General features: G+C 37.2%; 2 protein-coding genes and 1 pseudogene across 4 annotated transcripts; 1 reads left to right on the forward strand and 2 right to left on the reverse strand.

Annotated features, from left to right (window-relative positions):
- Nucleotides 1-1,440: 1,440 nt before the first annotated feature.
- REN1 (Rho GTPase activation protein (RhoGAP) with PH domain-containing protein) lies at nt 1,441-24,003 on the forward strand. The gene is made up of 24 exons (XM_039028871.2): nt 1,441-1,804; nt 1,952-2,058; nt 2,265-2,342; nt 4,024-4,060; nt 4,162-4,238; nt 4,908-4,978; nt 5,082-5,160; nt 6,181-6,316; nt 7,093-7,218; nt 7,316-7,393; nt 7,807-7,862; nt 7,973-8,042; nt 15,871-15,955; nt 17,066-17,309; nt 17,729-17,932; nt 18,813-19,145; nt 19,372-19,421; nt 20,690-20,750; nt 20,833-20,916; nt 21,526-21,639; nt 21,724-21,893; nt 22,043-22,106; nt 22,470-22,682; nt 23,150-24,003. The coding sequence occupies exons 2-24, from the start codon at nt 2,035-2,037 to the stop codon at nt 23,609-23,611; spliced, it is 2,916 nt and encodes a 971-aa protein (XP_038884799.1). The 5' UTR covers nt 1,441-1,804; nt 1,952-2,034; the 3' UTR covers nt 23,612-24,003.
- LOC150036581 (uncharacterized) lies at nt 13,466-17,822 on the reverse strand. Of its 2 annotated transcripts, none has more exons than XM_090312854.1 (2): nt 17,689-17,822; nt 13,466-14,170 (listed from the first exon to the last, which is right to left on the reverse strand). In XM_090312854.1, exons 1-2 carry the CDS (start codon nt 17,705-17,707, stop codon nt 13,614-13,616), a joined length of 576 nt encoding a protein of 191 aa, XP_090168980.1. In that variant the 5' UTR covers nt 17,708-17,822; the 3' UTR covers nt 13,466-13,613. The 2 variants fall into 2 exon arrangements, 1 of the variants encoding a protein (XP_090168980.1); XR_016529175.1 differs by lacking the exon at nt 13,466-14,170 and adding an exon at nt 14,947-15,080.
- Nucleotides 24,004-24,561: 558 nt separating the features above from the next.
- Nucleotides 24,562-25,958, reverse strand: LOC120074978 (mitochondrial uncoupling protein 5 pseudogene; annotated as a pseudogene). Its single transcript, XR_016529174.1, has 2 exons — nt 25,816-25,958; nt 24,562-25,680 (listed from the first exon to the last, which is right to left on the reverse strand). The product of XR_016529174.1 is annotated as a mitochondrial uncoupling protein 5 pseudogene (transcript).
- Nucleotides 25,959-26,349: the final 391 nt, after the last annotated feature.

Raw genomic sequence — 26,349 nt, forward strand, 5'->3', positions numbered from 1 at the left:
AAGAATTACTAAATCTTCATAACGCATCGACATATTTATTATGTTTTTTTCAACTGTTATAATTAATAAAAAATATGTTAATACGTCAACCCAACAAACTCTAATTTCTAAGTTTTCTAAGTTTAAATCAATCATACATAAACTAAATTATACATAAACTATACATATAAGATTTCTAAGTTTAAATCAATCCAAACAAATAAAAAAATTGTAAGATCAGCCCAAAAACATACATAAACTATACATAAACTAAATCATACATAAACTATACATAAAACTAAATAATACATAAACTAAATCATACATAAACTATACATAAAACTAAATAATACATAAACTAAATCATACATAAACTATACATAAAACTAAATAATACACAAACTAAATCATATATAAACTATACATAAACTATACGTAAACTAAATAATACATAAACTAAATCATACATAAACTAAACATAAACTAAATCATACATAAACTATACATAAACTCAGCCCAAAAACATGCAAAAACATACATATAAATACAGTATACCACAGAAACGAGCAAAAATTGACAGCTAAAAAGGTATGAAAATCGAGCAACACGACCACTACAATGGAGGATTTAGTGAGGATCAAATGGAGGACTGAAAATCGAGCAAAATCAAAATTTTGGAAGATTTCGGTGAAATAGAGGTCTCGGTGAGAAAAATCAACGAGATTTTGGTAAGTAAAAAGCAAAATAGAAGAAGAAATCGAAAGCAAAAAATCGGTGAGAGGAAGGAATTGTTGGTCTCGGTGAGGAAGAATAATCGACAGTCTCAGTGAGGAAGAAGAATGGGCGTTTCGGTGAGGAAGAAGAAAGGTCGGACGGAGGTTTTAATGCGAGGAAGTCGTGTACCCAGTACACGACTTAGGGTAATCGTGTACCCGGTACATGATTCCCTCAGTCAAACCTACATGACTGCCATGCCAGACTGGGCGTGCCAGGTGGCCAGGTACTCGTGTACCCGATACACGATTTATGCCTTATCGTGTACCCAGTACACGATTTAAACACCTATTTTTGGGAATATTTTCCTCCAACCCTATTTTTATCATTATTTATTAAAAAATATTATTTAAAAAAAAATTCTAAAAACGAAAAAGATTTAAATTCATTATCTTTTAGTAAATGACATGTCTTAATTAATTTAAATTATTGATGCGCTAATACTATTCGAACTAAAAAAACAAAAAGTAGAAATGATTAATGTTGTATGGTGTAACACGAATGATTCTAATTTTTAATTTTTACCTTTTTCCGAAAATCATCATGATGTCTTGCCAATTATTATGCCCTAGAACAGATCGAATCACAGCCGTCCACGTCAGACCTGGCCAAGTGGGGGTCCCACATTATCCCTTCCTATGCTCCCTCAAACATAGGAATAAAACGACCACACCGGACAAACCTCCCAAAGTAAGGGCAGAAGAGAGATGAACGCAAAAGAAAAAAAAAAAAAAGTCAGAAGGTTAAAATTACAGAAAAGCCCTTCTTCTCTTTCCCTCCAACACGTTCGTAGCGCCCGCAGAGAAGGACCAGGAATTGAGGTGACGTGTACAACTGCCGCCCCATTCGGAGACCTCCGCTCCGAACGGCGCTTGCTTGACCTCCGGACTTCCGTTGAGGAACATTTCTCTGGTTCAATCCATCACAGGAAGAGAGAGAAAGAAAACAGAAGAACGACGAGAAAGCCACAAGTCTCTGTTTCACTTTACGCTTCTTGGAGGAAAAAAATTCTTTCCCTCTTTCTTTTGCTCTTTTCAATTCACTACACGAGGTATTTCCTTTTTCCTGATTCGGTTGTGCTTTTGGAACAGTTTTGATAATTATTATAATCCTACATTGTTCTTTTCCTTTCGTTGAATGAAACGCATTCTGTGGAAAACCTTGATTCTCTTCTCTGCTTTATCTGTGGATGTTTCAGCTGCATTTTGATAATGATCATCATTCTTCGTTGCAATTTTCGGTTGATTAATTGATATGGTGCTCTGATTTGAGGATACGACGATGACTAACCGAAACGCCGACCAGGTTTTGTTTTGTGTTTATCTAATGGCTTGGTTAACTTGTTGTTTTAGCATTAAGCATGCCGAGGTTTTGACCGGTTTTGCTTTTTTTTTTTTTTTTTTTTGGATTCCGATGTATTCCTGGCATTTGTGTTGAGATTATGCGTACGGGTTGTTGGAAGGGGTAGTATGTGAGGGACTTGAAATATATCGTTTGATGTTGTGTTATAGGTAGAATGCGGTGCTCCTCCGCCTCCACCACCTCCTCCTCCGCACGATCCTTCTGCTGGTTCTCGTGCTGGCAATACGGTGATTTTTTTTTTTTTTTTTAAAGGCTTGTTAATTTCTGTATTTTTTTTTTGCACTTTGGATGGACGTGATTTTGTATCTCCAGTGGTCGTCTTATTTCGTCAATTGCTCGATGTTGAGATTTCATTTAAAGGCTTCCGATCTCGCTCAGTCTGCGCACTGAGAATTAACTTCATAGCTAAAATAACGAAAATGACGAATGCACTTGATTTGGGATTACTTGTGATGCAATTTTAGTGCTAGATGGAAAATAAAGCTCTGGGAATCCTTGCAAAGCAACTCTAGGAATTATCATTTGGTGGTTTTTTTATTTCCTGGAACGACAGTGTATAGAAACTGCTTTAACATCCTACCTTAAGAGAAGGGTGAGTGCAACGACTGCTAGTTGGACATACAAGAACACTACCCGAGGATGAGAGGGTAGTTTTTGTTAAGCAGTTGGAAACCTGATTCAACAAGGGGACGTACTGAAGTTGGACTTGTTTTGCAACGTTCAATCACAAACCAAATGGATGTCAATTGGATATGTGTAGTGGAAACGCGGAACACTGTATTTGAAGCCAGAGCATTTGTTCCTATGTTGTCACATCATATAACCGGTGCTTCAGAAAGAGGGACTTGGATTGTTATTATTATTTCGTTTTATTTCATATATTTTTTGGAGGACCAAAGAATCTATTCAAAATTAATAGAAGCTACTGAAAACTCTTTCAGCTGGAACATAAAAGGGAAGAGGAATTAAATTCCATGCTGGAAAGAAAACAACCGCCTGAGCTTTAGAAAAGTATTTGTAAGAGCATAAAATTTACTCCGTACCTGTTCTATCCACCACATTTTGGTTTCTTTGAAGATCAAGATTTCTAAGAGCTGCTAAGTATAATATCTATGCAGCAATGCCTCGAGTGTTGGTGTGGTTCCAAAGCAGAGGAGTACATTAACAAATCAACACTGCAAGGAAAATAAGAATATCCTCTACGGCTACAGACGCCTGGTTGAGAAAGGCTTTGCTTGGAACAATTTGATGACGCACTAAGACTTCTAAAGTTAATATGTTTGCTTGGAACAATCTGATGGTGGGGGACCTCATAGAGAAATTGTCTAGAAAGAAGGTAAGGGAGGAGAAAACATGTTGAAAAGACAGAAAAATATTGATCAAAAGAGGGAAATACAGCCTAAAGCCTTTAGGGACGAGAGGTCCCTAAGCTGAGGGAATGGCAAAGAAAGCCCTTCAATCTAAGTGAATAAGGTAACGTTGTGTATTACAGAAAGAATCGTGTTAAAGCACACTGTGTAGAGGCAGTAAATTGTATATTTTCACAAAAAAAGATTATTAGAGAAAGGTTTATCTGAAATCACCTGCCTATTCCTTTCATTCCAGATAACCACAAAAGAGCCCTGCTCGCATTGCACCACAAAGTTCTAGCTTGACGGCAATTCACAAAGACTGACAGTAACATCCTTTGGAGGGCACCAAACCAAGCCGAAAATATTCAAAATGAAGGCCCATCCCTTAATAAGCAATATATATAGTTATCTATTTATCACGTGTAGCATCTTATTTTTTTCTCATGAATATTTTTCTGGTTACTTTGGTGTCTCATGTAAATAATATTATTATATTTTCATCAATCGTGGGGTAAAATTTTAGGCTACATACCTAAAGTATTTAACTGTATTGCAGGTTTTCAAGAGTGGACCACTTTTCTTATCATCTAAAGGTGTGTTTATTTGATTTTTATTCCTAGAAAATGGAAAAGTTGTTAGCTCACCAATCAAGTTCTTTCTCCCCCCTCCAAAAAAAAAAAAAAAAAAAAAACAGGAATTGGATGGACGTCCTGGAAAAAGAGATGGTTCATTCTAACACGTACCTCACTAGTTTTCTTTCGAAGTGATCCAGTAAGTGGTTTTTCTTTTTTATATTTGACCTTGCTTGTGTTAGAACTTAGGACCAAATGCTTGTGTGCTATTGTACTGTCGTCAGTTAGTAGCTTGGTGCTGAGATTATATGGGAGGAAATTGTGGATAGGGATGGTTTGTTATCATGTTGGGTAACGACCAAGAATGAGGAGAGTTGCACTCCTCACAAATGGTTGGGTTATGTGCATGGTGAGCTTTACCAATTTTGTTATTTTCATATTTGGATATCCTTTTATGTACCTAACAGCCTGCTTTTGTTATCTTTGAAAATAATGCTTTTGAGGGCCAACAATTGGATTTCAACTTATTTCTTTTGAACTTGAAGAGCTTGAAGCTTTACCTCAGGCGTAGATTTATTTGGTGATTTTGGCCCGAGTTTGGTTTTAAATTTCATTTAACTTTTGGTGCTTTAAGCTAGTGTCTTGGCCTTGTTTTAAGCAGGAGGACAAGGCACTTGGAGTTGGTACTTAGTAGTTTGTCTGTCACATAAAAACAAGCTAAAGCTATTTTATTATCACTTTTTCTTTATATTATATAGGCGCAAGGCACATGTATATTGTTTGTTATATGTTATGATTGATTATTTATCATTTTAATTTCATTTTGAATTTTTGAGTTGAATTTTTAGTCGATTGTTGCACCTTTCAGAATGCCGTTCCTCAGAAAGGGGGTGAGGTGAATTTGACTCTCGGTGGCATTGATCTCAACAATTCAGGCAGGTTAGCTTGTTTTCTGAATTTAGATGGTACTTGCTTTATCTCTACAAGGAAAGTAAGGCAGCAAACTAATTTAGTGGTATTACCGTTTACATACATTTTCAAGTGTTGTTGTGAAAAGTGAAAAAAAACTCTTGACCGTGCTCTTTCCTGATGGTCGAGAAGGACGGGCATTCACACTCAAGGTGCTCTCCCTCTCTACCTTCTTTTGCATTCTAAATTTCTTTAGCTGAAGTGACACTTTTGTTTTGACCTTTATAAGTGTTTAGGTTCTTCATTTTGTGGCTGTTTGTTTTATCATTTTGTTCACTTTCAGAGGTTCGGCATACAAACTTGTGTTCGCTCATCATACAAAGTTTTTAGCTTCTGTCATTTAATTTATCTTAAATACTAGTTTCTAAAAATCCTAAGTTCATCAAGGAGATTGGTGTTATGAAACTGATGTTGATTTTTTTTATTTCTTTTATTTTTAAATTATCATTAAATAAAAACAGAGATGTATATTCATCGAAAGTGCCAAAAGAACAGCTTAATGGCAGGGGTAGAGGAAACCCCCTCCAACAGAACGAATAAAGAAGAGCCCCCAATTGTTAATAATCATTCGAAGAATATAATTACAAAAGAATTTGGTGTAATTTGTATATCACGAAGAGGTTGTATGCTGAATAAAAGCCAAAAAAGAATCAAAAGAAGCAACTTTATCTTCAAACATCCTGACATTCCTTTCTTTCCAAAGGCACCACAACAAAGCACGAGTAACACATCTCCAAAAGATTTTTCCTTTTCCACATAAACGTCCACCATCAAGACCTTCCATCATCCATTCATCAATCTTCTTAGGAAGACAGCTAGCCATCCAAAAAATACTAAAGAGATTACGCCACCCTCAAGCAAACTCGATGCAAAAACAAGTGATCTACAATTTCCATCTCTCTAAGACAAAGACAAAGACAGCATATGGAGGGAGAGAGGGACCACTTTGGGAACTTCCTTTGAAGCTACTCTGGTGTTTAAGTCTTGAATTGCATTCTTAGATTTCCTTTCTGAAATAATCGTTCTTAAAAAGAACTCTAAGCATAGCTTGCATCGTTCTCTGATGTTTTTGGATCGGATGAAGAGTGAGAATTCTGAAAACTTAAAAAAGGGTATTTTCATCTAGTATGTACCTCACAGCCTACTGCACTGTATGTTATCTAATGTTGCAGGCTGAAACATTGGAGGATCTCTATGAGTGGAAGGCCGCACTGGAAAATGCTTTGGCACAGGCACCTAGTACTGCCCATGCTAATGGTATCTTGAAGAATGATAAGATCGAATCAAATGATGGGTCTTCAGAGACGTGTATGCCTTTTTCATCTAGTTCTTTTTAGATACCACTTATTTTATTGTATTTCTAGCACCCATGTTTATGCAATTCTCTTTATATTTGTCCTGTTAGGTTAACCTTATATGCTTTATAAGAGAAATGTGATTAAGCTATATTTCAGATGTTTAGTTTCTTTGAAATGTACCAGACTATATCCTTCACATGGTTGCATTTGTCAGAAGCTTTGCCTTTTGTATTAGTGAAGAACATGTATTCTACTCTGGCATAGGTGTGAACTTGCACAGTCCTGTTTGGATGAAGCTATATTTCAGACGTTTAGTTTCTTTGAAATGTACAAGACTATATATCCTTCACATGGTTGCATTTGTTATAAGCTTTGCCTTTTGGATTAGTGAAGAATATGTATTCTACTCTCGCATAGGCGTGAACCTGCACAGTCCTGTTTGGATGATGTATGGCAAAAGTGCCAAAATTTTAAAACTTGGTGCTGGAACAATTGTTATTTCTTATTAAATTGATAATACTTGCTAAAAATTTGGTAAAGAAAACTTTATCATGTTTGATATTTATGTGATGCATTCATGATCTATTTATCTCTCTTGTAGTTCTTTATTTGGAACTTCATCTAAACATTGAATAAGTATGGTTAGTTTTGTCTCATTCTCCTTTGACACCTGGATTTTCACCAAATTGGGCCTGCTTGTAATATGCTTCAACTTCAATAACTGGCATGCTGTTCTTCATTTTTCGCCTCATTGATTTATTGATGTTCTCTATTTGTCTTTTCTAGTGAAGGATAGCCAACCACAGACCGTAAGGCCAAGAGTCCTTGGCAGGCCAATTTTGCTTGCTTTGGAAGATGTGGATGGAACTCCCTCTTTTCTGGAGAAAGCCCTTAGGTTTATAGAGGACCATGGTAGATTAGTCTAGATTCTAATATGAGTATATCTTTCTGTAAAAAATTTTCTATTATTTTATGTTAGAGCTAATAGATCTGAGTTAATAAATAATAGGAGTCAAAGTTGAAGGAATTTTGCGACAAGCTGCAGATGTTGATGATGTTGAACGTCGTGTGCGGGATTATGAACAGGGTCAGTTATTTGATTATTATAATGATAATCTAGATTAATATCCATTATGGTGTTGCTAGTTTTCTGTTGTAATTATGTTTCAGTCCATAGCGACTAACAAAATTATTTTCTCACCTACTGATGGGAGATGAATTGTTCACGAACCTTCCTCTTTTCAAACTACGCACAAAAGAGTAGGTGGTTGTTGCTAACTGTGACCTTTGGAGTCTTTTCTTTCCATTAGTAATTCATGATTGTAAGAGTTATTTACTGACTTTAATTACTGTCCATTCCTTTTAATTTGACTTTTGAAATGCATGTCAACATATTGGTTCCTATGATTGAAATCTTATAAATTAAGAATTAAAATGGTCCGATAACGAGCCGATTCCTTATCAGAAATATTGTTTATTCATGCCTTTTTTATACTGCAGGAAGAAACGAGTTTTCTCCAGAAGAAGATGCACATGTAGTGGCCGACTGCGTGAAGGTAGAAAAGTTATTCAGAATTTGAATACTACTGATAGCAAATCTTCAAAAATAGTTGTTGCCTGCTGTTGAAGTTTTCTTCTATCTTACGTTTTTTATGCTCTATTTTAGTATGTCATCCGGGAGTTACCATCATCTCCAGTTCCGGCATCTTGCTGTAACGCGTTACTAGAAGCATGCAGTAAGTCATTGGAGCACCTAATTTTAGTATCTTAAATAATTTAATTTACCAGGTGGACCGAATACCTTCTCACTCGAAAAATCATGACGTGTATACTAGAAATGATGAAAGTATAGAAACACAGACGCAAATGAAAAGTATTCAACGAGACATTTTTTTAGAACTAGGATGTGGAGTAAAATATATTGCTTGAAAACGTATTTGTTTATACTGTTACATTCTAATGATTATATTAATTTTGATTCATGAGATTTTTTGCCTTTTTAGCTATGCTTTGGAGAGAAGAAATAGACATTTACAAACTGATACGACCCAGCCTCTGAATTTCATTGATCAAAAGAAGAAAAGAATACTATTAGGAGTATTCGAGCGGCACATTCTTCCAACACCCATACATAAAAATAATGCCCCTACAACCTTTCTCTTCTTTTACAACGGCTAAATCCCAGTTTTGCAGTGCCTAAATCCCAATAATTAGCTAATCTTCCCTCTCCCATGCCAACATGGCTTCACTTCTACTCTATTTGGACCTCGGCGCAGTTTTCCTTCTTTAACAAGTGAAGTATACTGGGAGCCTTTTACGTACATATGCATGAATTGTCGGTTTCGAAAGCCAAATTTTATAGTTTCTATGGAGTGACGCACTGTCATTTTCTAGCCTTTAATTCACACTTCTTAAATGTAATGCGTAGATGAAATGACACTTTTTTTTAACAAGGTCCGTATGACATATACTTCATTTCCTTTCTTGTGCAACATAATATAATTGAGATTAAAAAAATATATTATCACAATTTAAAACTGTTAAAAGATAGAAAATAGAGAACACTAAGTTTACGTGGAAAACCCTAGAACAGGAGGAAAAAAAACCACGATAGTGAGTCTCTTTTTATTATTTTAACATAAAATGAAAGTTACAAGAGAAGCTAGAGGCTCTAGCAAGTCCTAATACAAAAAAGGAAATAAACCTAGGGTAAAGTAAAATACTAAAATACCCTCGGGACTATAAACTATCAACAAAACCCCTTATTTTTAACACTCCCCCTCAAGTTGGGGGGTAGATGTCAACCAAACCCAACTTGCTAACACATGAGTCAAAACTTGTCAGAGTAACCCTCTGGTGAGAACATTAGCAGCTGGTTGACTAGATGAGATATACGGAATACAGATACTGCCATTGTCCAGTTTCTCTTTTATAAAGTGTCTTCAATCTCCACATGTTTCGTTTTATTATGTTGTATAGGATTATGGGCTATGCTTATAGCCGCTTTATTATCACAATAGAGCTTCGTAGGTAAAATACTATTTTGGTGAAGATCAGATAGAACTTTCTTCAACCAGATTTCTTCACAGATTTCCAAACGCATAACTCTGTATTCAGCTTCAGCACTGCTTCTAGCAACAACATTTTGTTTCTTACTTCTCCAAGTAACTAGGTTACCCCACACAAAAGCACAGTATCCAGAGGTATACTTTCTGTCAATATTTGATCCTGCCCAATCAGAGTCGGTATAAGCCTCAATGCATTTCCGGTCAGTTTTCCTGAACATTAGACCTTTACCGGTGAGCTTTTCAAATATCTCAATATACGATTCATAGCTTCCATATGTTCTTTGTAGGGTGCCTGCATAAATTGACTAACAACATTGACAACATAGGAAATATCTGGTCTGGTGGGAGATAAATAAATCAGCTTTTCCACTAGATGCTGATGCCTTGCTTTATCAATAGAATCTTCCAGTTTCACATTGAATTTAATAGGAGTGTCAGCTAGTCTACATCTAGTCATACCTGTTTCTTTTAATAGGTCAAAAGTGTATTTTCGTTGTGAGACAGAGATCCCTTCCCTTGATCTTGCCACCTCCATTCCAAGGAAATACTTTAGATTCCCTAGATCTTTGATCTCAAACTTGTCAGCCATTTTCTTTTTTAGCCTGGTGATCTTAGCAGTATCATCTCATGACAAGACAATATCATCTACATACACAATTAGAATAACAATATTCCCAGATACTGACCTTTTAGTAAACAACGTGTGATTAGAGTGTCTTTGAGTGAAAAACCTTGGGACTTAACAAAGGTAGTAAACTTGTCGAACCACGCTCTCGGGGACTGTTTCAAACCATATAAAGACTTCCTGAGTTTACAAACTTGATGATCAAACTGAGTTTCAAAACCTGGGGGAGGACTCATATAAACCTCTTCTTCTAATTCACTATTCAAAAATGTATTTTTTACATCAAGTTGATGGAGAAATTAGTCTTTATTAACTGCAACAGAAAGGACCCGGACCGTGTTTAACTTCGCTACAGGGGAGAAAGTCTCAAAATGATTTATTCCATAAGTTTGAGTAAACCCTTTTACTACAAGTCTGGCCTTGTATCTAGAGTTCCATCTGATTTATACTTCAGAGTGAACACCCACTTGCACCTAACTGTTTTATACCCTTTAGGAAGAGCTACAAGGTCCCACGTATTATTCTTTTCAAGAGCTCTCATTTCTTTCATGACGACAGTCTTCCACTCAGGAATTTCCATAGCCATATGTATGTTTTTCGATATTGTTGCTGTATCAAGGTTGGCAGTGGACACCAGAATTCAGAAGACAGATTACTATAAGATAGAAAGTTATGCATGTGGTACTTGGTGCAGGACCTGGTGCTCTTTCTCAATGCAATGGGCATGTCAAGAGAGATATCATAATCCCTTGGTTTGTCTGAATCCTCATCTATAATGCAATTTTGATTACATTTTTCAGCTTGTGGAAGAGTCTCACCTTGTGTTTCCGTTGAAGTCTCATCACTGCTTGCAACCTTGTTATTCTTTGGAACTAACATATCAGTCCTGTCATTCTCAGCCAAATCAATAATATCATCCTCAACACACAAGTTAGTATTATCAGAGCCAGTAGTACCTTGAGCTTGTGTTGGTTTAGATTCATGGATCGGAGTCAGCGGAGTAGTAGGGGACACCATTTCCTTTTTGAGATTCTTTCTGTAGCAAGTTATCCAAGGGACTTGTTTAGTGAGTAGAACTGAGTCATGGGCACTCAGGATGGGTTCAGGAAGGAGTTCAGGAAGGTCAGTAGGGATTGAAGATGGGACTGAAGATGTGGACAAGTTAGTCTCTTCACTAGTACTCTCCCTTTGAAGATGACTTAACGGGGAAGAAAGGTTGATCTTCAAGGAACGTTACATCCATAGAGATGAAGTATTTTCGGGAAGAAGGGTGGAAGCATTTATAACCTCGTTGGTGAAGGGGATACTCTACGAAGACACATTTTTGAGCACGAGGGGTAAACTTAGTTTGGTTAGGGCCATGACTATGGACAAAAGTAGTGCACCCAAAAACCCAGAGAGGGACATCAGGAATAAGCCACGTGGTAGGGTATGACTCCTTGAGGCATTCGAGAAGGATTTAAAGTTGGAGGACATGGGAAGACATTCGATTAATAAGGTGAGCTACAATTAGAACTGCATCCCCCTATAAGTAAGATGGAAGTGAAATAGACAACATGAGAGATCGTGCAACCTCGAGGAGGTGACGATTTTTCCTTTTAGCCATCCCATTCTGTTGAGGGGTATAAGCACACGAGCTTTGGTGGATAATGCCTTTAGAGGACAAAAAATCACGAAAGGTATGATTAAAGAACTCACGGCCATTATCACTACGAAGAATAACAATTTTGGTGTTGAACTGAGTCTCAACAGTAGTGTAAAATTGTTGAAATATCGATGAAACCTCAAATTTATCAGTAAGGAGAAAAACCCATGTAAGACGGGTATGATCATCAATAAAGGTCACAAACCAACGTTTCCCCGATGAGGTGGTAATACTCGAGGGACCATAAACATCACTATGAATAAGGGTGAAGGGCTAAGAAGGTTTGTAAGGTTATGATGGAAAGGTGACCTATGCTGTTTTGCATGAATGTGCACATCACAAGACAGAGAAGAGACATCAACTTTACTGAATAAATGAGGAAATAAATATTTCATATATTGAAAATTTGGGTGACCAAGGTAAAAATACCACAACATACACCCTTTTTCTGAAGTTAAAAAATAAGAAGACAATAAACTAGTCCTATAAAAGTTCCTAAAGGAAGCATCATCATCAAGGAAATAGAGTCCCCTATTGTGCCAGGCAGTGTCAATCGTCTTTCCCAAGCTTAAGTCTTGAAAGAAAACATTATTTGGTGAGAAGGCAACTTAACAATTCAGATCTCTAGTTATCGTACTAATAGATAGTAAATTGTAAGATATTTTGGGTACATGCAACACATTCATATCTTTCGAGTGTTGGTTATGAATCCGGATTGCAGATGGATCCTTTGCTCCTACTGCGGGCTCGGAAGATATGATAGAAAATTATTAGAAGATCCAACCAAATGATTTGTAGCCCCTGAATCAAGTATCCATGGCTTCTTACCATTTATGTTGAGGAAATGTAAGGATTAAGAGGTACCTGATTGAGCAACGACCCTTAGAGAAGAGCCACCAGGGTCACTTTGACAATTCACCTGAGGTTGTGACTGGGAGGCACTCGCAGATTCCTTCATAAGAGCCCGACCAGGATTGGGCTTGTCAGTTGGAGGACGTCTTCTGCCATTCGGTGGTCTACCATGTAACTTCCAGCACTGATCTTTTGTATGCTAGGGTTTCTTGCAATGTTCACATATTGGGATTTGTTTCTCATTTTGCTTGTCACTATTAGAACGAGATAATTTCACATTGAAAGCAGCAGAATCAACAACAAATACAATTGTGATATTCATAGCACTGACTCTGTCTTTCTCTAGACAAACCTCAGAGCACACTTCCATAAGAGAAGGTATATGCCTCTGTCCTAGTATACGACCCCGTACTACATTGAACTTGGAGTTCAAACCAGCTAGGAAATCATAAACACGATCGACTTCCTCAATCTTGGGATACTGGACACCTCTACAAGGACAATCCCAGATAATTTCACGACATAGGTCCATCTCCTACCAGATTAGGGACAATTTGTTAAAGTATGAAGTGACATCCATCGTCCCCTGTTTGCACTCGTGAGCCTATTTACGCACAGTGTAAAGACGAGATGCATTCTGCCTCTTAGAATATAATTTATGAACTGCATCCCAGATATCTCGAGCAGTCGCAACATACAACAACAGTTTCCTTATCTGAGGTTCCGTACTATTAATCAACAGTGATCGATGCAGGGAGTCTTCTCCTTTCCAAATGCGCTCTTGAGGATCCCCTGGCCTACGTTTTGATATCTCACCAGTTAGATACCCAAACTTGTGATGGCCCTCAAGAGCCATTTTAATGGACTGAGACCAGGAGAAATAGTTCTGACCATTTAACTTTTCTCCTGCAATTGACCCTGAGGAATTTTTCATAGATCCAGACAAATAGTTTGTAGTAGTTAAAGCAGGGAAAGAGGTTACCGGATTCTCTGGATACATCGGTAGACCGGAAGGAATATTAGAAGTCACTGTACTGGAATTTAAGTTTGTGGAAGCACCTAAGGCTGCCCTAAGAGCGGCGATTTGTTGCTGAAAACTTGCCTGAAGATTAGCCAACTATTGTTGAACCATTATCGGAGATAAACCAATCGAACCTTGATGTTCATAACTAGGTGGTGCATGATGAGGAAGGCTCGACAACTGCAGGTAGATTGCTTGCGGCTGGAAGGGAAAGGAGCCGGGGATTCCCGGTGGCTGCGAGGGGCTTGTTGCCGCGGCAGGGAATGTACCTCTGTGGTAGGCGGATGACTCACCAATCTCGGCTTCAAGGTGTATGTTTTGGCTACTGGCAACAAGTTTGGAGAGATAGATAGCAGTGACACTCGATAACGAAGGGGGAACACTGACATCATTGTGAAAAAGGGCGGCGGCACTAGGGTTTCTATCAAAGAGTTGCGGCGGTGTTAGAGTTGGACGGATATGCAAGGACTGAAGATATCGATCAACGGCGGCTTGGACGGCTGTAGTAGTGGTGGTGTCGACGGCGGCGGCACTAGCGGTGGTGGTCGGAGGCCCTGTCGGCAGTTGTGGCAGAAGTGGGGCTGGTGTAGAACTAAGGTTATCTTGCACCGGTTGGTTCTCGTCGATGGCGGTTAGGATTTCGTCACCATGCTCTGAAACCATGATAAAAGATAGAAAATAGAGAACACTAAGTTTACGTGGAAAATCCTTGAACAAGGAGAAAAAACCACGATAGAGAGTTTTTTTTTATTATTTTAACATAAAATAAAAGTTACAAAAGAAGCCTTAATTATAGACTCTAGCAAGTCCTAATACAAAAAAGACATAAACCTAGGGTAAAATACCATCAAGGTTATAAACTATAAACAAAGCCCCTTATTTCTAACAAAAACATAAAAACATTTACACGAAAAATCGGTGAGAAGAAAAGGCAAGGAAGTTGACGTTGCTCTAAGAAACTGAGGTGGGTATTGACTCCCTCAAATTTTCTTTTCAAACATAATTACACTAAATTTGCACCTAGGCTGGCTGTGGTTTCTCAAGCTTTTCTAAGTTAATTGGGCCTGGAGGTCTTTCTTTGAGCGATCTTCATCTGTCCAGTAGTTGCTTTTACCTTGTCCAACTTCTGAAAGGAGGTGGTTTTTTGTTGCATTGGTAGATTTCTAGTGGTTGAGGTGTGATTGGACGAATTTGCCAACCGTAAAGCACATGGACTTAAAAGAATCACATCTTAACATTTTCACATTTTCCTAGTTTCCTTGAAGCTTTGCATTTCAGCTTGGGATGTTCCTCCAGTAGGTTCTATCATACAAGCGATAATCATTACTGTTTTATTCCTTCGCTAGAATCTTGTTGGAAAAGTTCTGATCCTCAATGGCGGCATGAGCATGTATGTATGCTCAAGTTAAAAGTGTTAGAAGTTGGTCGTATTTAGTTACCTTTTAGAAGCTCCAATCTAAAGATTTGGTAATGTGCCGAGCAGCTAAAAAGCCTCCAGTGAAATTTAGAGTTTGCATAAACTTGAGAGTTCCGATGAAGTTAATGAAGCTGGAGGTCTTGAGTCTGATACGAGGAAAAGAAGATTACTTTACAACAATAAAGGAAGTTTGGGTTTGTTTCTAAATGAGTTTCTAAAACTTGAAATAAAGGCACTTTGTGATGTTAAACTATTGAAGTAGCTAACTAGCTGGAAACAATGTCGATCATATTTTTCGAAATTTTCCCGATATTTTATTATATGCCTTGTGTGGATCAAATCACTGGTGTGCACAAGCACATACGTACTCACACACTATGAGAAGCACAATTTGAATTAACTATAAAACCAGATTGTACAAAGTTACAACTAGGAGGGTAAGGATGCTTTCAATAGAATAGGAGAGAGGGCAACAACACGATAAACACAAAGATTACAACGTATATACTGCAGGCCAATTTGAGAGGTCAACTTCTCTCCCGAAGTGCAGAACTCACCAAATAGACCACACTGAGCTAATTGTCCTTGGCCCCCACCCACCAAATATATTCTGCATAAGCCCACTTGCAATTATCATCTTTATACAGTTATTGACTAACCCAAAACTGACTAGGAGTTGCATCCTTATTCTTTCTCCCCTTTCTAATGTAATTTTTAGTCATCAGAGGTCTATTAGTGTTGTTTTTGTTTTCTTTGGAATCTCTCTATATCTCTCTCTGTAGGTTATTTGTAAGTTTGGATACTCTATTCTTTATTTTCTATCATCTTTTCAATGAGGTTTATGTATTTCCTAACCATCTCCTTTCTGTTTTTAATTCTTAAAAACAGTTGTTTAAAATATTTACTTTCCCCCCCTTATTTTTGTATGCATATTAGAAACTGATCGAGGTATCAGAGTAAATGCCATGCGATCTGCAATATATGAAACCTTTCCGGAACCAAATCGCCGTCTACTGCAGAGGTAGCTATATCCCCTGCTTTGTCTATTTTGCAATTGTTTTCTATTTTAAATTTAGAAGTTGATAGAGAGGAAGTCAACCCTGGTGATGAATAACAACTTTTATTATTAGCAGTATAACTTATATTTATAATTTGTTTGAATCCACCGTATGGTGTTTTCAATAACAATTGTCTATGTGCCACTTTATAATATATATCAGCAAGTGCCCAGAGCTATTGCAGTTTATTTGGAGCCGACTATTTACATTGTTTAGGTTTATGACGTATAGTCATCTTGCGAGTTCTCTCTGACAGAGTATTTGTCAGACAAGACTAGTTGTGACGTTAGTTTGTACAATCGCGCATTAACTTGAACATTGGATACACACGATGGTGATGAGTGATACACAAGTCATGCAGTGCTCGGAAGTATATTGTTCTAAAACTACTTAATAATCCTGTAGTTTTGACCACATAAGAGACTCTTACAATGGTTTTTAATTAATTAATTTATTTTTTTTAAAAAACAGAGATACAGAGATAAAAGAGACATCGGCCTTGGGGATGTGGAATCTCTAAGCCTAAGGGGGAGATGTATTAACAAAAGCCTACGATTTAGGTTGATGAGAAGAAAGGGAATAATAGAAAAAGATTTGTGGGTGGCACCCCAAATGGAGGCCGTATATTGTACATGAACACAAAAGGGATCTATTAAGGTTATGATATTGTATTGTTGAATGCATCTTTGGAGGAGTAGGTTATGACAAGGGATATACTGATGTCAAAAGCTGCAACGGTCACGAGGACCAGGACCATTCGTTCTTCAATTATGATTTTTTAGAGGGATGTTTTGCTATCCTTGATTACCAATGCTATTGACATTGAAATATTAAAGATTTCATTGGGTAGATGTTGGTGGGGCATTTTCTTCATGATTGTCTCGTGTCACGCTCCTATTATTTTTTGGAGATCAACAATATACTTCTAACCGTGCCCCTATTGCATGTCCACATGTTTATATCCCATAATGAAATTTAGTCATTATTCTTTGTTCCATCCACCCTTTTTATTGTTTTAGCTTTTAGTTGCATTTTTTTTTATTTAAAAATTCTTTCTTTTATTCCTGCAACAGAATTCTTATGATGATGCAAACTGTAGCTTCCCATAAAGCTGAGAATCGAATGAGCTCTTCAGCTGTGGCAGCTTGCATGGCCCCCTTACTCCTTCGTCCTCTTTTAGCTGGTGATTGTGAAATTGAAACTGATTTTGACGTGGGGGGCGATGGTTCTATTCAACTTCTTCGTGCAGCTGCCGCAGCAAACCATGCTCAAGCCATAGTTATTACTTTACTGGAGGAGTATGGCAAAATTTTTGGGGTAACTATTATATATTTGTTCTTATATTTCAAATTTTCTAGTATGATGCACACATGCTGAGAAAGCTAGAAAAGGCCCTTTTTAGTCTACTTTGACTAGATTTTTGACTGTTATGAGGAGTTTGTGCGCATATCTCTTGCCCTAGTTGTGAGTTTTATTTACCGACTACTAAGGATTTTTATGGTTGCTCCAAAGAGGGCATTCTTTTTCTTCTTTCAGAATTAGGTATATTATTTAGAAATGTTCTCTCTTCCTTACAACAACATGCATGACAAAAAAAAAAAAAAAAAAAAAAAAGAGTAAAAACTTGAAATTATCCGAGGAATTTAATATTATGGATTTCGTTGTCATAGTTCAAAACACTTTGAAGATTAATTACCTTGTAATTTGAGATCCATAAGTTACTAGTGTGATTGCAGGAAGGTTCTATGTCTCCTATGATGTACTCGGATTCGGAAGAGAGTGGAAGTGAGAGCGAGGAGGCAACTGATGATGATATGTCTTACGATGATGAAGAACAAGATGATGCCACTGGTTCTGATGTAGTAACAGATGATGAGCTTGAATCAACTGGAACCTGTAGCGGGAGTGTTGACTCTGAGGAGCGCGTATATGATGATAAGGCATGTCTCTGTACTTTCTCAATTGAGTTACGTATTTATTTCATATAATGGTAGTATCGCCATCATCCTATAAAAATATGACAAAATGGTAATATCACTTTAATCCTCTTGTACTATTGACCTATCTGGCCATATTGCATGACAATCTTTTGTTTTATTCAAACGTTTATTTTCCGCTCTATCATTGGGGGAGGTTCCATGCTGGACAATCAAATTAGAAATTTTGTCAATTTCTTTGTTAAGAATAGGACAGAACATCTTATTAGACGCACAATAAGGAAGAAATTCAAGAGCCCCGCATCACATACTAGTTTTCGACATCCCTCTCTCCCTCACTACATGATATTTTTATTCAGTATTTTCCTTAAACCTAGCCTTCTAGCCAATCCCCTTCCTTCATGGCTACTGGTTTCCTTTATTGATACACTCAGAACATTCCTGCACAGGACCGAAATGCCCTTTTAAACCTCACTTCATCCGCTGCTCCCTCTTAAGACAGTCAGACCTTTTCTTTAATAATCACACATGAAGTGTACTGTCCGAGGGTCTAGGGGTAACGTTTAAGAAATATACAAATATTGTGCTTCTGTTTAAATTCCCCCGAGGGGTCGGGGGAGAAATGTTTTAAAATCCAATCTCCGTAAATCACTCTAGAGGCTCAGTTGACTCATCATATAAAATAACTTGATTCAGATGCATAATGATTCAATCCCAAATTTAAATTTGTCCTGTCTTGAAATCTCTCTTGATTTTAGAATGGTTAAGAATGAGTTCATGGATTTTAAAATTTTTAAATTTTCCAATTTGCTGGGTCCATTGATAAAGTTTACTCAAGTACCAGCCGGAAAAGATGTCAATACTTGGTCTTATTACCCTACAGGGTTCTGAAGTATCAAGTGGTAGTTCGAAGAATTCTGACGTGTGTGCGGTAAATGGAACGAAGCCAAACTTTTCCTCCAGTTCCCCCAAAACTTCTTTGCCTCAACGTGGAGAAGTTCAAAGGAAGGAGAGCATTCAGGACAAAGCAGATCCAGGTAGAGGTAATTCACCAATCAAGGATGAAAAGCCTTGTGAAGTTGAATGTGCATCTGAAGAAGCAAATATGATGAACAAGTTGGATCCTTGTCCATCTTCAAGCTTTGAAGGTTCTCCAACTACGTCTAATAAAAGTAACCACATGACAAGGCGTCTCACCGTTTGGGGACGCACACCTGTGAGTAAAACATTTCATTAACAATAATTCTCTTTTTTCTTCCCCATTTCGGGCAAGCGTTCTGCATTCAATTTCACTTAACCCTCATCATCTTCTTCAAAAGTGCATCATAATAGTTTTGTATAAATTTTTTTCTTCATTTTTTTCTTTAATTGTAGGCATTTTATTTTTTCATGTTCCTGCAGCAGGTAGTTTAACTAGCTTTTATTTTTTGATACAAGCGCAGGCAAAGAAGAACCTCTCCATGGAATCCATGGATTATGATTCCGACGAAGAGTAAGTGATAATTAATCTTCCCTAGATTGTTTTTTTTCCCATTTCTTTTCGCTATGGGGCAGGGTTTTTTTCCTTTTTTTTTTCCTGAAAAAAATTGGAAAAAGAATCAGAGAAATATATTAATCACAAAAGAGAAGACATCTAAAGGGGTGCGGAAGAAAACTCCCACTTGAGGAAGTACAAAAGAAGAATCTTCCAATATTGACTATTATGAAGAGGCTATGATTACAAAATAATTGTCCTTTGGATACCACCAAGAAGTAGTATATTGTACATTGGCAACAAAAGAGCCAAAAGATGACTGACTTATCTTAAAAAAATTATTTGGTTCCTTCCGTAGGTGCCAAAGGAGAGCTCTAACCGCACAATTTTAAAGAACATTAGCTTTTACCTTTGAAAGACAATCCCCCCAAGCGCCTCACAAAGCCAGCCAATGGTCGAGATTCTGGTGGAAACAAATCTTTTAAATCACAGTTAGTCCATTATAGAAGACCAGGTCTCGTCTACCGTATTAATGATTCTGTAAAACACAGATCAAATGAAGAGTTTGACTTCTTTGGTGCTCTAAACTTCCAAATGGGTTGAGAGGGAAGTGGAGGACTAATGTTGTTTTCCCTTTTCTCCCTAGTTTTACATTTGGACAATAAAATATATTGAAATGGAGGTTAAATAAATTGATTGTTTCCTATTTACCTAGAGGGAAATGGTTACTGCAGTCAATTCTTCCATTGAAAATTTTGCAATTTGGTATAGGGTGAATATCAAGATTATATGGGTCGGTTTTTTAACAGTTTTAAGTTTATTGTCAAGTATCAAAAACCAAATTGAGGAATGTGGATTGGTGCTTACATTTTCCTGTAAATAGTTTGAATAAAAAATAACCTGGGTTTATTTATTCTTGAATAGTTTTCCATTTAAGGACTGTGCATGAAACTTCCTGATTATTCCATTTCTGGTTTACAGATTCTTATAATTCTTAATGACTTCGTTAACTGAACTTTTTAAGTCGAGTCGAAAGATATGAACTGAAAATGCTGTGGGGCAGGTGATTTCGTTTGGATTGAGTGTTTATATTCCGAAATTTTTCCTTTGTATTTATATATTTGCTAAATCATCTATTATATCATGAGATATTAAATTAATCTCTTCAAATAATTACAGTATCAGTTTTCGTGACCTTGAACTTAGGTATATGATTATTTTTGCACATTTTTTTATTATCCCGTGTCTTGTAAATTTGCTTTGACAACATTTTGTACTTATTTCAGGGTTGAAATCCAGAGACTTGAGGCCACTAAATCTGAACTCCAAAATAAAATTTTGGAGGAGGTAAAGGTTCTCAGTGCCTTTTCTCTAGGAGTCTCATTTCTGGTTCTTTGATCTTTAGATTAATTCTATGTTTCTTATTCAGGCTAAAGAAAATGCAGCTTTGCAATCCAGTCTGGAAAACCGAAAGAAGGCCTTGCAGGAGCGTCGTCTAACTCTCGAGCAAGAAGTAAACTCTTCATGGGCCATTAATCCCGCTGCTTTTAGTTTTATTTTCTTCATTCTCCATAATGTGGTTAATGTGTCCAAGTTGATGGAACTGAAAATTGGAACCCTTATGATTCTTTCAAAATGTTCCACCTTTCATTTTGTTATTTGGTTCGCAATAATGCCACTTTATTTAATTATGTAATTTATTCTTGCGTTTGTGCAAATTAGGATCCAAGAGTCCACAAAACATGTTAGTTTGGAGGCCTTTTACGGTATAGTTCAAGTTATGATGGTAACCTATCTAAGATAATAATTTTCCTTGCCTTTGTTTCTACTAACTACCATAGGTTTACTCAATGGTTGAAGAACCAAGTTGTTAATTTGGGTGCCCTTTAAGGCTATAATTCAAGTTATGGCAGCATAAAAGATAATTAGTATTGAGATTTTTATTATTTCAAATGTTATTAGATCTAATTTTTGTTCTGTGGATTATTCAAGGTGGACATTTTGGACACTCACTGTATATCAAGAAGTTTAGCATGTTTATGGGACTTATTAGTGGTTATCAAAGTTGCAAAGTCAACTGATGAGATAAACACTTAATCATGACTATGAATTGAATGTTCAGGTGGCAAGACTAAAAGAACAGTTGCAAAAGGAGAGAGATCTGAGGATGGCTCTTGAAGCAGGACTTAAAATTTCTCAAGGTCCCTTACCGAATTTAGCTAATATTAGTGTGAAGGTCAGTTTGTCTAATGCCTCTATTTTATTTAATAAGATTACGTGACAGATTACCAATGCTATAATGTGTTAGCTATTCGTTTAGACAAAGGCAGATCTTGAAGAAATAGATCAAGCAGAGAAAGACATTGCTAATTTAAACAACATGGTGGATGACTTTGGAGGACAGCTTGATAGGCTACGTGATCAGAAAAATAATTTGTCATCCGATGCACGTAATGTCTCCCAACAAGAACAGAATCATCAAACAAAATCGTAGGTTTCTCTTTTCTGTAAGTTAATGTTTTTTGCATAATCATATCATAATAATATTTTTCGCACAGGTCAATGTTCATAACTTTTTCAACCTTTTCTGATGTGGATAGTAATTAATGCATGTGAGATTAACGATTCAATGGGTACAGGAAGGACAAGAAGAAGGATGCTGGAGCTTTTGCCCCTTTGCATTCTGAACACTCCAGAAATAAGGTAAATCACTTTTTATTTTCTTTCTTTCTTTCTTTCAAGATTGAACTTACCTGATAAAGGATAATCCTCACTTTCCTAATTTTTTTTATTAGACACCTCATGTGAATTCAATTGTGCAATAGCTATATTTCCATATTTTTAATAATGCCTTGTTTCTTCACTAGAATGCTATGATCCTGTTGAAGCCATGAACCATGGGTATGCATTATAATAACTATTTTGATCATGCCGAAGTCAAGAATCATGCATTTTAGTTACTATTTTGGGCCTCGAGGAGCATTGCAGGATGCTCGGATCAATTTATGCTATCTAGCTTTTCAACAAATTGATGTTCATATGAAGTCTGCTGTTGTGTTTTTGCAGGACGTTCTTTCAGGTCAAGCGGAAAATGACAATGAAAAGAAGATGGAATCATCATCTTCCGCTAGTAAATATTCCTCTCTCAACCAGCATCCAGATTCTCGTAATGCCAGTGTCAGATCAGTTGGGTTGCCGACCAATTTATCTGCTTCAGAGGCATTACCAGCAAGGCCAACGGCTCTAACGAATCCTAAGAGGCCTGGTGCGCGGGTTGAGGTAGGTTGTTGTGAAGTCTACTGTTGCCCCATTTTTAGAACTTCTTGTGTTACCATCATTACTTAATCATTTGGGGCTTTGGAGTGCCACGTTGAAAGTTGAAACATAGTTCCTTGTACGTTGTTCTGCAAAATAAAGATTGTTTTGCTCACATTATATAAGTCGATTATTGCTTTGTAAATAATGATAACAGTCTCATTTGTGCGAGTTGAATTTTTAAGTGTTTGCTGGATTAGTGTATAGCAGGAATGATGTCAAATATTAGTCGATTCACCCCTCATTGTCGAAGTTGAATTGTCGAAATGTTGGTAGAAATTTAAGACCTTGGTCATAACACGAACAATTTATCTTGATGTCCTTGTCACATCATTTATTCTTTCATAATGGTTAGATACCCTATAACTTTTTCTGTAGACAAATGTGATCAGATGTAGCTATTCTAATGTCTCATCTAATATATACTGCAGGGTTCAAATCATACTTCTTCAGCATTGACGAAACTGACTACCAGACTCAACTTTTTGAAAGAGCGTCGCAGCCAGATAGCAAATGAACTCCAGAATATGGATCGTGGGCGAGTTTCAAGTCAGCCATTCGATAATTTGGAAAAGGGAAGAGGACCTGAATCTCAACGCTCACTCCAAAATTCAGATGAGACTCAAGGGTCGTTCGATGTTCAATTGATGCGAAATCCAGAAACAAGTAGGGTAGCCAACAATCTCCAATCCATTCAGGACTCAGATAAGAGAGCAGGAACTGATAACACCAGCCAGCCTCGAAAATCAGAAGCAGATAAAGGAACAAGAGCAGGAGGCCAAAGCCAGAACACTCTGGATAGAGGAAGATCAGAGAATCATCTGATCATTAATACTGAAAAAGGTACTGGACAGGATAGCGGCAGGGCGACTCCAAGAACGATTACTAGATGATACTGGTGGGGTGTTTTAAGATAAAATCTTCAAGAGTTGTGAGTTACTAAACTATGGCCTTTTGAAAATGGATGGGATTTGATGATATATTCATTCTGAGGTTGCAAACAGTGGAGTGAAGAATCCTTCACTTCTGAATGAAAATGGCAAGATGTACAGATGAAGAGCCAGTTTCTTGATCAAAACTGCTGAATTATTTGACTTATTGTTGGTTTCTAATTCTTTTTCTTGTTCAGTGAATAGCTCAAAGCTTGTATAGGAAGAAGGATTGTTGCTATGCCTTCAGCATAGGTGAGATTCCATTTTAAATTAATTATAAGTTACTGTTTGAACTTATATATATGCCTACAGGGGAGATTCCAATAAGTAGAATGGAAACCCATTTGATCCTACTAGTGTTCGCCTTTACTAGTTAAGCAAGATATTATATCATATAATTGGTCTTTCTTCTTTCTATTTTATTCATTGTAGTCCCTTTATTCTATTTTTTTTTTTCAATTGATTCTTTAAAATTACTTTTCTTCAATAATTTTTTTTTAAATGTAGTCATAAATTTGTATTAAAAGTTTTTTTTTAATTAAAAGCTTATGTTAATTTTTTACAAATATGAATCAAAACAGTCCCAACTGTTATATTACGATTCATCTGAAAGCGAAGAAGAAACAAGCTATACGTGGTAATTAAAACTATGTAATTTAATTCACCTTAAATGTAATAGTGTTTCTGAAATGTAATATTATATTTATTAAATTGAATAGAAAAGAATTTGGGAACAATTTATAATATAAAATAGAAAAATCGCCAGAAATAACACCTTTCATTTTCCAACCTGAATAGTTGAAAATTTTACTTTTTCTATTTTATCGATTGTTTGGGCCCTTTTAGACTTTTCTTATGATTAAAAGTTGAGATGGTATATATTTTTAAATTTTTTTTCAAATTCTCTCATCTTTGTTTGTGTAAACTTCTAAATATGCACCTCTGATGAATTGAGAGGTTCAATTCTCTCATAGACATTAAATTATTTTACACTCATTTCTTTTAATAAAATCAAAAGAATTACAAACTTTAAATTCTCATCTGTAATTTGTAAAATTAAAAGTCAAAATTGGTTGAAAATCTTTCGGACTTGTTCAAGTGTGACAAACAAGACCACCGTGAAAGGCCCCTGCCGTGAAATCGTCGGAATAAATCCTTTGTAAAGAGCCATCGGCCCTTCAGCCTTCACCGTCTTCATTGCACAGTCTAACGCCCCACTGTACGGCGGCGCCGCCCCGGCCTCCACCTTCATATTCATAACTCTCGTCTTTATGACATCCACCGGATTCGACGCCACTGCTGCCACAAACCCCGCCGCGAAACTCGCCGTCACGTGAGTCCCCAGTCCGTCCTTCATCACACCCTTTTCCAATATCGTCTCTTTCATCTGATCGTACGATGCCAACTGCGCCGCCGTCACAATCATCGCCCGGTTCACCGTAAGTGACGACCCGCGCCAGAGGCTAGTAATCCCTTCTTGCTTCGACATTCTTGTGATGGCGTCCACCACGCCGGCGTAATTCCGCCGCTGGGCCATCGGAAGCCGGCCGTCAGCCTGCATTCTCACCATTGCGACGTCGGCCGGGTTCCCCACCGCCGCGCCAATCCCGCCGGCGATTAACCCCGCCGTGATTTTCCGGGTCAGAGGCATGCTGCCAGAATTCGGGTCGGACCATTTAGTCTTGAGGATGTCGTAGAGACCCATCCGAGTGGTGGAGTAAAGAGTCTGCCGGAGAACAGTGGCAGAGACGCCGGAAAACAGCGCGGTAACACCTTCGGACTGGACAATTCTAACGCCAACCGAGATGGGTCCGACACGCGGAGGTTGGGGCGGCGGGATGTGGAAAGATTCCGGCGCGACAACGGAACGAGAAGCATTGAAAGCTAGGGCGGGGCGGAGATTTGGAAGCGGCGGTTTCTCGCCGTCCAATTGCATCCGAACTTTGATGAGATCAAGTGGGTGAGTGGAGCATCCGGCAACAATGGAAGCAATCCCTCCTTCGACAAATCCCTTGAAACCCATTTTCAGACTGAAATTGAGATTGAGGAAGAAGAAGAAGAAAGTAGTTAGGAGAATTGAGAAGTGAAGTAATGGTAATGGATGAAGTAAAGAAATGAATTTATATAAAGAGGAAGAAGGTGGGGTCGCAGAAGCTTATATTTACGCGTTGAAGAAGAAAGGGCGGCGGCGGCAGCGGTGGGTCTAAGGAAGAACGGGATGCCCTAATGCGACTGCCTCTCCATTACATTCTTCACTTCGTTTGACTCTGACCTTCTATTCTCTTTACCCTTCTTCTTGGAACCACACGCTAGTTTAAGTTTTTAAAAGGCTTAAATACTATTGTCCAATAAAAAAAAAGAAAAGAAAAGTATCTATTTAGTCCGTTAGGTTTCAAAATGGTAGACATTATCTTAAATTTTGAGTTTTATTTTAATTTAGTCCTTAGTTTCAAAAATGCTATAATCTTACCTTTGACATTTGAGTTTTGCTTTCAATTTGATTCCTATATTTTAAGATTTATATTTCAATTTTTCACTAACTATTCATTTTTTGTCTTTAGAGTTAATTTATGTTAATAAAAAAAAATGTTAGAAGAATTATAATTAATTAAGTTTCACGATTTTTATCACTTTAAAATTCCACTTCATAATTATTTTGAATTAATGAATAGAAATTGACGTTAATGATTAAAGCGAGT

Source organism: Benincasa hispida, chromosome 4 (genome assembly GCF_027475165.1).
Source record: "Benincasa hispida cultivar pf3 chromosome 4, pf3_genome.v1.1, whole genome shotgun sequence".
In the NCBI taxonomy this organism is placed as follows: Eukaryota; Viridiplantae; Streptophyta; class Magnoliopsida; order Cucurbitales; family Cucurbitaceae; genus Benincasa; species Benincasa hispida.

Excerpts from the sequence above, each read along its gene's own strand:
- REN1 (XM_039028871.2), top strand. The coding sequence starts at position 2,035 with ATGACTAACCGAAACGCCGACCAG. Across the intron at positions 15,956-17,065 it reads AATCGCCGTCTACTGCAGAG|AATTCTTATGATGATGCAAA; the intron begins GTAGCTATATCC and ends TTCCTGCAACAG. Across the intron at positions 22,107-22,469 it reads CTGAACACTCCAGAAATAAG|GACGTTCTTTCAGGTCAAGC; the intron begins GTAAATCACTTT and ends GTGTTTTTGCAG.